The sequence below is a fragment of the Hippocampus guttulatus genome, chromosome 9, assembly GCF_054856545.1.
Source record: "Hippocampus guttulatus isolate MCC_2025c chromosome 9, RoL_Hgut_1.0, whole genome shotgun sequence".
NCBI lineage: Eukaryota > Metazoa > Chordata > Actinopteri > Syngnathiformes > Syngnathidae > Hippocampus > Hippocampus guttulatus.
Genome location: NC_141269.1, coordinates 15,123,450 through 15,134,339, shown reverse-complemented (window position 1 = coordinate 15,134,339; position 10,890 = coordinate 15,123,450). Strand labels below are relative to the sequence as shown.

The 10,890-nt window shown below is 42.2% G+C and overlaps 1 protein-coding gene across 1 annotated transcript; it reads right to left on the bottom strand.

The window, feature by feature from the left end:
- Positions 1-637: 637 nt before the first annotated feature.
- odad3 (outer dynein arm docking complex subunit 3) lies at positions 638-10,683 on the bottom strand. Its single transcript, XM_086120231.1, has 13 exons — positions 10,574-10,683; positions 10,351-10,472; positions 10,185-10,262; positions 8,000-8,173; positions 7,304-7,405; positions 7,081-7,206; positions 6,731-6,847; positions 6,445-6,594; positions 3,619-3,779; positions 2,867-3,023; positions 2,063-2,209; positions 1,607-1,694; positions 638-1,496 (listed from the first exon to the last, which is right to left on the bottom strand). The coding sequence occupies exons 1-13, from the start codon at positions 10,650-10,652 to the stop codon at positions 1,378-1,380; spliced, it is 1,620 nt and encodes a 539-aa protein (XP_085976357.1). The 5' UTR covers positions 10,653-10,683; the 3' UTR covers positions 638-1,377.
- Positions 10,684-10,890: the final 207 nt, after the last annotated feature.

Below are 10,890 nucleotides of genomic sequence, written 5' to 3'. Positions count from 1 at the left end.
GTGTCTGCGTGGGTTTTATCACGCCCCCCCCCCCCCCCCCCCCACACACACACTTTCCACATTCCGAAAACATGCACTGTAGATTAATTGAATGCTTTAAAATGTCCCTAGGTGTGATTGTGAGTGTGAATAGTTGTTCATTTATGTGTGCCCTGCGATTGACTGGCAACCGTTTTAGGGTCTACCCTGCCTACTGCTCAAAGATGGCTGGGATAGGCTCCAGCACAACCGCGACATATATATAATAAAACAATGATTCTTTTACATTCACACCTCAGGGTAATTTACAGTCCTAACCCGATTGTGGAATGTGGGAGGTCGCTGTGCTCAGAAAAGCCCAAGCACAGGAGACAACCTGTACATTCCACACAGGAAGGGGAAGACCTGAGATTCAAACCCTCAACCTCTGAACAGTCAGGTGGGCGTGTTCACCACTAGGCTCAGACATCCCAAGAATGTTTCAACTGAAAAGTTATGTAAAGACAAGGGGAAAAAAAGTCCAAAATCATCTTACTACTGTGCAGGTATCAACTGCAATATAATCCAAGGGGTTCAAAAGCTAGAATTTTTCTTTCTTTTATTAGCAACAATGATTTGAGGACACACACTAACATAAAAATGTAAAAAAGAAATCAGGCTACTGTACAAAGTGACTCAGTCAAGGGGGTCGAAGTGGTTTCGTTTACTGTCAAAACTGGTCTGTCTGGTTGACTCCAAGACAGCTGTTTTGATACATGCAGTACATTACAACACAGAACATCACTGTGGTTGTCCTCAGCCATTCATTAAACCATTGTTCGAAATGTAGTGGAAGAACAGTCACTCCACCTAGCAACCTTCAAATAAACTTCAAACAAGTTCCGTATAATCACCTCCATCATAAGCACTTGATGTTCTCTTGTCTTGTGCATGTGCAGGTCGACTCTTACCATACCAACATGGTCACCTTTGACCTCCAGATAACTATGGGATCTCAAAGAAAAATGATGGGGCATCACACGCCATGTATAACCCAAAGGATTCTTTGAAAATGAAAACTAAATACTTTCCTCTAACTGCAAATACAGTAGACCAAAATGACATCAGGCTTCAAACGATAGTCCTAGAGGTCATCACTCTCAAGTTCAATGTCCTTTTTTAAATTTCAGTCCATTCATTCTTCTTACTCATCCGCAAGAATTATGAGTGATCAGCCGCTGTGGTGCTCTTCCAGGATCCAGTGAACTGTGGTTATATGCATCTTTCATTTTATTTTTTTTCCAGCGATAGGATAAAGTAGTTCCTTTTTTTTTTTTGGATCGACCTAATGACCCGTCTACCTACCTAACCCTACCATACCTAATCAAACATCTCCCTGCCTGCCTTAGAGCATCTCATTTACTTGCCCTTCTTGACCTTCCAGGATTTCTTGTTGGACATTGAATCAATCATAGCCTGAGAGCGGCGCTTTAGTGCCTCTCGTGAGAGGATGCCTTCTTCCTCTTCATTCTCCTCTTCTGAAACCAACATTGCAAGTTAGTGCCTGTGTGTGTGTGTGTGTGTGTGTGTGTGTGTGTGTGTGTGTGTGTGTGTGTGTGTGTGTGTGTGTGTGTGTGTGTAATCTCACCGTTGGTTAAGAGGCCCATCTCTTGGTCCTCAGACACGGTGACTCGCTTGTTGTAAGCAGGCAGTTGCTTCTCAATCATAAAATAGAACTATACAAGACATGAAACCGTATTATTTGTTTGTGCCATTCATCCATTCATCTGCCCATCCATCAGCCAACTGCATTTTCACCACTAAAAACTACATTCTCCAAAACATGTTTTTTAAATTTTTTTTGATGATGTTGTATTTTTCCTTTTGTTGACAAATCCATGTTCATGAACTTGTATGGAGGTAAGCTTTTGTTTTAAAATTCAGTTTTTCCTTATCGTCACTACGAGCTAATGAATGCCTTTAAGATTTTATGTATCTGAAACACATACAAGGCACTTTAGCTTAGGCCACAAGCACAAACATGCAACAAAAGAAAAATCCTCATTCCCCAAGCAAAATCTGAACTTCTCTCCCTGTGTCTCACCTCCTCTTCCTCCATGTCCTTGGCAATCTCATCGAGATCCATTCCGTGAAGCTTGCTCTGCAGTAACTGCACTTTCTGCTCACACTGGGCCAGCAGCTGCACCACAAACTCTTCTGAGTTTGGAGAAATATCTGGCGGTGGTTCATTCTTCAACAAGGACAGAAGAGGCAACACAAGAGGGTCATTCTAGAAATGGAAGACATCTTATGGCCCACGCATCAAATTTTAAATTATACCCATACAAAATACAAAAACATGCAGTTCCTGAGTAAATTTACTTGTCCGAAGACCAAATCAAAAAAAAAAAAAGTCTGCAATATGTCCCACCCCACCATGACCGAACTGAATCTCAAACAGTTAAAATGAAATTTACATTTCTTTTTTAAAAATAGTTTTTGTTTCATTGCAGTCTCTTCTAAGTGTGGGAGCATGTGTTTTAATTAACATCCATCCATCATTTTTTCCTCACAAGTGTCGCGGGTGTGCTGCAGCCTATCTCATCTGTCAACAGGCAGTAGGTGGAGGACACCCTAAACCTGTTGCCAGCCAATCGCAGGGCACACAGAGACAAACAACCATCCACACTCACACTCACACCTAGGGACAAATTTGAGTGTTCAATCAGCATGCCATGCATGGTTTTGGAATGTGGGAGGAAACCGGAGTACCCGGAGAAAACCCACGCAGGCACGGGTAGAACATGCAAACTCCACACAGTAAGGTCGGGGCGTGGAATCAAACCCTGCACCGATGCCGGCCGCCTATTAATTTTCACTTTAAGGTTTTTTTTTTTTTTTTTTTTACCAGAGAGATGTGATTAAGTTGGTCTGCGAGGTGCTCCACTCCAGCTTGGATACTGCTGAGGGTTTTGACAAGAGAAGACAGACGTTCCTTAGCTGTTTCACAACTCTGCTGCTTAACCAGCAGCTCTTGCTCACACTCGTCCAGCAACCTCTGCTCACTACGGATGGAGAAAAGGAATAGGCTTTTAATCCCCATTATGTACAAAGTCACTCCTCCTTGTCAATGAGTGTCGGGAGAGGTTGTTGATCTAGAAGAAATGTGATTACAGTAATTAGAAAAATATACACCCACCAGGCACAATGTGTTCTAACGTGATGCATTACAAGAGCCGTATGATGATCGTTTTGCAAGTGTCAAAACAGTGTTTCCTTCCATGTTTATTCTTGTGGGTGTAGTTGGCAGTGATGTGCAACTGCACAGCGCCATTACCGCCATACTAATAACCCCGCCCCCCCGACCCCACATAGTTAAATTACAAAACCAATAAAAAGAGTAGAGTAGCGGTCTTACACTATTGCAAACTATCGCACCAACAGTAAACATGTTACATTTAAAGATTTGTGACAGTGACAATCAAAAGTGACTAGTACAACGTTGCAAAGGCAGAACTCATTAGGTTGTGCAAGTACTGATACTGTGCTTTCGACAGAATCATTGTTGCTCATTTAAAAATGATAATTGATCATTTAAAAAGCTTTAAATGCAAAAACCAACCAGGTGGCACATGCATACACATTCTCAGAAATTCTCACCTAGACAGCTGTGTTTCTCCCGAATACTTCATGGCCTCAAACTGCTTTTTCAGGTGCACCTTTTGCTCCTTTAGCTGCTGGAGAACATACTCGTTCTCTGCTTTCACCGCTTGCATATGTTGATGAGTCTCCCTCTGGGCAATGTAACGATCCATGACCTCCTGTATACAGCACACACAAATATATATACTCAAAGTTGCAGAAGACCTTTTCACAATCATTTCACTTCTGTATTTAGCCTATCAAGGAATAAACGGGACAAGCACACCACATTAAGAGCGTGCAATAGTGGTGTTGTTTCCAGCATTCGAGCACTGTGGAGACTTATTTAGGTGTATTCTAGATCACCTCAGCCTGTGTCCTTTCAGCATGGCGGAATGGTGCTTAGAACATCTGGCTTAACAGTTCTACGCTTTGGGGTTCTCAGGATACTGTGGCTTTCTCACATTCCAAAAACATGCATGGTAGGTTGAAAGTTTTGAATTAACCGACAGGTATTCAAATTAACCTATAATATCCATCCATCCATCCATTTTCCGAACCGCTTGATCCTCACTAGGGTCGCAGGGGGTGCTGGAGCCTATCCCAGCCGTCTCCGGGCAGTAGGCGGGGGACACCCTGAATCAGTTGCCAGCCAATCGCAGGGCACACAGAGACGAACAACCATCCACGCCCACACTCACACCTAGGGACAATTTAGAGCATCCAATCAACCTGCCATGCATGTTTTTGGAATGTGGGAGGGAACCGGAGCACCCGGAGAAAACCCACGCAGGCCCGGGGAGTGCAAACTCCACACAGGGAGGCCGGAGCTGGAATCGAACCCGGTACCTCTGCACTGTGAAGCCGACGTGCTAACCACTGGACTACCGGGCCGCCCAACCTATAATATATAGGTGTTAATGTGATTGTGAATGGTTGCTCAACTGCCGTCCTACTGAGGACAAGTGGTAAAATGATGGAGAGATGGAGGTTTTCCTCTAGTCTTGATGAAAGTTACTGATTTTTGTGTTTTTATGTAGCAGCACAACATAAAAACAACTGGATCTAGTATATGGGTGCATGGTCATTCTTCCAAATAACAAAGAATTGTCTGTCTTCCTTGCATAAGCACACATTTAGTTGCAAATTACAGGCGATACTGTCGGGGAGTGCAAGATATTTAAAGGCCCCATTCATGACAGGCAGTGAATCAACCCAAGTAGGTCACATGCCGTATTTGTAGACACGGACAGTAACTTGCCGAAATCTAAGTAGAGGGAGGGTATAAATCACAGGTGTCAAAGTCAAGGTCCGGGGGCCAAATCCGGCCCACCACATCATTTTATGTGGCCCGCCAAAGCAAATCACGTGTCAGCTTACATGATCCTTGCTAAAGTCTGTACCGAAATGTCAAATTGTGATTGTGTGATACAGTAATCCCTCATTTATCGCGGTTAATGGGGACCAAAACCACCCGCGATAAACGAAAATCCGCCAAGTAGCGACCAATTAACATATTTAAAAAAAATAATATATATACTGTATATATATATATATATATATATATATATTATTTTTTTTTTTAAGTCCGCAAGCGGTCCATGAGAAGCTGCAAAAGTCAGCAAAACAACAGCGAGTCACTTAGAGCAACATATACATTACTGTACTCCATGTATATGATTTAAAAAAAATTTTATGTTTGAAAAAATCTGTGATGCACTGAAGCCGCGCTAAACGAACCGCGAAATAGCATGGGATCACTGAAATAACGTTGAAATTTTGCAATCATTTTGTTACCCTGTTTACACTCACTTGAACAATAATTGAACATTGAACAATTTTTAAGACACGTCACAAGGAAGCAGTGACAGGTCGACTAAGCTTGAAGAAACAGCCGAAGCTGTCAGCTCGGTAAGAGTTTTTCTCTTCACCAAAAGAGACCACTGTCTGGAAAAAAAAAAACTTTCAACCTAATAGAACAAACAGATAGTTGACTTGAGTCATTGCAAAACGAGTAATCCATCAATTTGTTTGTGTACAAGTAATAATACGATGAGAAGATTCCGTAAACATTTACTCGGTTTCACTGTCGTAACGGCCCTCCGAGGGAAGACGTAACTCCAAAGTGGCCTGTGACAAAAATGAGTTTGACACCCTTACGTCGTGTGGACCTGATGTGGACTTTTTTCAGCATTTTTTGGCCACGACATTCATCAAGGAGGAAACTCTGTGCTTGGTGGTTGCGCCTTCTCGGCAGCATGGCCCCGCTTTGTTCAGCGGAGAGATCGGTGCTGTTGAACGGTCTGCGGCTGGATGGATGTACGGCTTGAGGAGCCGACGATGAGAAGAAAGGAGTGCTAGCGCGGAGCGCCGATGCGGATGTGGAATTGGGAGTCGCGGCTTGGAATTGAAGTGGATTTACATGGGACAGGAGATGTGAGCCAATCTCTTTTTCGTCAATGGACGCTATAGCTTCGTGTTTGCTTTCAAAACTTAGCTTGTAGCAGACGTGTGCACATTTTCAGCATGGCATCTCTGATCCACTGGTGAAAGGACACTTTGATCCTCTCCTCTTTCATCTAGAACTGCTTCAGAGAACAAAGTGTATGCAGAAAAGTGGTGAAGATTGCACGACTGTCTGTGTCCTTTGTGTTGTGTTGTGTTATTTTTGTTATTTTGACTTCAAAATGGCGCCGCGTGAGTGGCTGCCTTTCCAGCAGCTCCTATATTTTGTTGTTCTACTTCTTCCTTTCATAACTTTGCTGCTGTGAATCTGGAATTTCTCCATTGCGAGACTAATAAAGGTTTATCTTGGTATAAATGATCCCTTTTCCGCATTGATACCTGCGTATCTGTGTAACCAGTGGCATCCTTCATACTTTGGAGGGTCTCATCAAACATGCTAATGCTCTGTTCCATTTCAGCAGCCATCCTGGCAGCGCCGGACTCTGCTTCACTGTTCAGCTCCTCCTGTTGTACGTTTTTCCTCTGAGCCTGTAGGTCATAACAGTGTCTTGTTCAACACATTTGATTAGCTTTGATTTAATGTGTTAGTTTTGATTTACGAGGTAGCATCAACGATTTTCTCATGCAAGTGAAAAATACTGAGTACAGCATTTTTGTGACTCACATCTAATTTTTCAGCCCTGGCCTTGATCTCCTGCACCCTTTTCCGGTAGATGGCTAAAAGATAATCTTTTTCTTGGTGCTCCTTGTAGAACAGCTCTTCCTGTTGCTGTAACTCGGCCTAGAAGGATGCAAAAGAGTGTGTGAGCGATTCAAAAAAACACTAAAGAGGAGTTTGTGTAACTTGTAAATTACAGCAGTTTATGGATGATGATGATGATGATGATGCATAAGTATGGTTAGGGGAATCCTCAAAGCAAGATTTAAGATTCGAATTTACGGACCACATTTACATTAAATCATTTGTGCCCGTGTGAATTTCATGAAATTGTGTAGGACACATCTGTAAATTACAATTGCTGTTTCTTTGGAGAGCTGGGCTTTGTTGTTCATATCCTGTACTTCCTGCAATTCCCTCCTGTACTTCATGATTTCTGCTTCTAGACCGTCTATCTGACCCTGGAAAGTCAGGCTCTCCTCCTGCCATACAAAAAAAAAAATGAGGAAGATGGTTGCATCATTGTCTCCCATTTGAAGAGGGGTCTTTCAAGTCATGGTGAGTTTCACCACAACTAACCTGCAAGTGACGTTTGAGTTTAAGGTAGTTAGTCATGATGTTTGCGGCTTCCTTGCACTTCAGCTGGTTCTTCTCCAGACAGTTCTGCAGTGACCTCAATTTCTGCAGGTTCAGAGAGCAAAAATTTCGTGTTTGATCGCGTTTAATCGGCTAAAAGACAGCAGCACAATTAAAAAACATTGGCACTTGCAAATGTCAAAATCACAAAATAGCAACAATGTATATGGAACAAAATGTAAATGGAGATGCCTTTCCCTCCAAGTGATTTATATTTAAAAAGGGGGGCTTAACCAGATTAACAAAGGTATTAGAAATAATTGTAATTTTCTATAATATCATCTTAGAAATAAGAGGCTTGAGTAAATTCATGGTAACAGTGTCCTTGGAATTTTTGCTTTTCTGCATCAGATTCCTGTTATTCCAAGTGGTAAGTGGTGGATTTTATGAACCCTCTTAAAGGCGAAAAGTCAACACTGGACTGCAATTTTCTCACTTTGAAATCACGTCAGATTCTAGTTTGAAGATAAATAAACAAATAATTAGAGTGTCAACGTATGTTTTTTGTATTAGTTTCAAAGTCATTGAAGAGTGGATAATTAACTCTAGTTTTGTTTTGGGGGTTTTTTCTGATCAGGTATTGATTCAGTCATAGTGCCAGGAAAATGTCAAGTTTTTGCTTATGAAAACAAGTACTACCATTGTAATATCCTCCTTTTCTGAGAGTGCTTGGTTGAAGCCCACTGCTTCCAATCTGAGGCACTCCCTCTTGAGGTCATCGAGGCGACGCTGGTGAGTTAGAGTCGTGTGTCTCAGGGCGTTGAGACGCTTCATTTTGGATGCCACCCGGTGTTCAAGTTTGGATAGGGCTGCCTGAGAACACAAGAACGAACCCTCTCTCATTAGATTACATTTATTGCCGGGTTACATGTTGAAAACCAAAATACTACTATGCATTAAAAAAAAAAAAGTTTTCATTGAAAACAATTGTGACAGGTCTGTTGGTATTTGTCCAAAGCAAACACATGTCGATAATCTGGCTGTATTTGAACATTTTTATCAGATCCGTCGCAAGATTGTCCTCAATTGGTGTCCTGTGTTGTGGTTTGTGTTAATAGTTATTTTATTTCCTCCCTGATTCTAAAAATTAAACTCTTGAAGAACACAAATAGAGGAGCACCTGCTGGTCTTGAGTGTTGGTATTCACCTCCATAAACATCCATCTATTTTCTAATCCTTTTATCCTCATGGGCATGCTGGAGCCTATCCCCGCTGTCTTCGGGCAGTAGGCGGGAGTACACCCTGAACCGGTTGCCAGCCAATCGCAGGGCACACAGAGACAAACAACCATCCGCGCTCACACTCACACCTAGGGACAATTTAGAGAGATCCATTAACCTACCAAGCATGTTTTTGGAATGTGGGAGGAAATGGGGAGTACCGGGAGAAAACCCATGCAGGCAAACTCCACACAGGAAGATCGCAGCCCCGAATCGAAAGCCTCCACCTCTGCACTGTGAGGCGGGCGTGCCAAGTAGTCGACCAACATAAATATGAAAAGGTAAATAGTTTGAAACTGTGACGTAGTCACCACCATACCATTCTTTTAAATCAGGGGTGTCAAACATACGGGCCGTGGGCTGGAACAGGCCACCAAGGAGGTTCGATCAGGCTCGCAGGATAATTTAAAAGTAAAAAAATGCATAGACACTGAATTAATATTTTTAATAAGGTGCAATTCATGGAGTATCCGCTGACATGGGGACACACTGTTTTGATCAGAGTAGAAGACAACATTGTTTTGATCAGTCTGTCTGTGAGACAGACCCAACACAGCAGATCCTATCAAGGACAGGTGAATACTTTATTCTTTACACATAATGTAGCACTCTCCTTAGTTTGTAAGGTGTAGGCAGGGATTACATTTATATTTTATAGGCACATGTTAAATGGTTTTAAAATTCCTGGCTTTATAAATCTCATTTAATCTTAAAATGCATTACTATATTTTTCACTACCAATTACTTGTTAAAGTTTTGTGCCTTTGTACAATCAGTGGGATCAGTTGCAATGCACATATGTGAATAAAAAAAGTAGATTGCACATTTGTCTAAGGAAATCTAAGGTGCCTCATATAATGTTTTGTAAAAGATATGTTCATAAAATTTCGAAATTTTCCTCATGTTCTTGTGCTTCTTTAGACCAAAACAAAGGAAAGACATGTTATTTTGGTGATTTATAGCAGAGTATGGTTTAATTTTAATGGTCCGGACCCCTTGACAGCTACCGAGGCCGTATGTGGCCCACAATGTGAAATGAGTTTGACACCCGTTTTAAATAGACAAATATCTTGTGCTGTACACAAATGTGTGTGTGTGTGTGTGTGTGTGTGTGTGTGTGTGTGTGTGTGTGTGTGTGTGTGTGTGTGTTTATCAAACCTCACTGTTGTTTCATTGGGAACCTCACTCAACTGAATGGATTTAACAACGGCACCAATTTGCCGGTCCGATTTAAAATCACTGTCTAGTTTAAAACCCAAGTTCAAGACTGTTGGATTACTAAAGTAGCCAGGGGGCCCAAGACTTCCAAGACGTGATGTTCATCCAGTAACGATTTTAACTGCACGTGCACTACTTTTTCCAGGATGTTACAAATGTATTTTTTTTTTTTACATCTTGACTCGGTTATGACACATACAGATGCCCCAAAAATATGTTCACCTCATACCACAGCCTAATACAGTATTTTCTCCACTTTGGTATTTTAACCCAGTGGGCGCATGACATCAAGTCGACATCAAATTGATGTTGAATTTTGATTTTGATGTCATATTGATGTTGGCGTGGTGACATAATCAAGTACATTCAAAGTTCGTGCATACAACCTTCCCAGACATTGGTGGTCCGGTGTCCTTTTCCACGCCTCGGCCGTGTAAGGCCGACTGAACAAATTGTTGTTCATCCTGAAGAGGAAAAGACAGTCGATTGTGGTCAATATGATCTCAGTGAGGATGTCGAGGTATCACGTTGAGTGTCTCGTGTTGTCCTCACGGCTTCGGCTTCCGACACCCTCTTCTTCAGGTCCCTGTTCTCCTCTCGTAGCTGCAAGATGTTCTGGCGATTCTTCTCCAAGGCCGACTGAGAGCTTTCATAGTAGGCGCTCCTGTCGCTCTCTGCCCGGCGGCACGTAGCGTGAGTTCATAAAAATGATTGCAGTCGGTTTCATGGATGAAGTACAAGTGATCACAGCCTCGACGAGTTGAAACGAACTTACCTAGAAGTTGAAGTTTACGCTGCAAATCCGCTATTTGGTCATAGATGGAAGTTTTGGTGTTTTCCGATTCAAACAGCATGTTTTCGGTATAATCTTCTCATTGAGTAAAAGGGAAGGCAAAGAATGGGTTGAGCACTAAGACGTGCGCACAGTGCCGAGCGATGTTGCCTAGCAACGGGTAAACTCGACTGTTTAGTGGGTCAGAATTTCCTCTGATTACGTACAAGTAAGTGTGGACTTTGTGATGTCATTTGTATTTAACTTTGACAACGTACAACGCGATCGTTATGAAGCCATCACGTACAATGTAGTGATAA

What these genes read in the sequence shown, in the direction of transcription:
- odad3 (XM_086120231.1), bottom strand. Translation starts at nt 10,652, where the DNA reads ATGCTGTTTGAATCGGAAAACACCAAAACTTCCATCTATGACCAAATA. An exon ending in GACCACCAATGTCTGGGAAG is followed by an intron (nt 8,174 to 10,184) that starts GTTGTATGCACG and finishes TTGTGTTCTCAG; the next exon opens with GCAGCCCTATCCAAACTTGA. An exon ending in GATGGGCCTCTTAACCAACG is followed by an intron (nt 1,497 to 1,606) that starts GTGAGATTACAC and finishes TGTTGGTTTCAG; the next exon opens with AAGAGGAGAATGAAGAGGAA.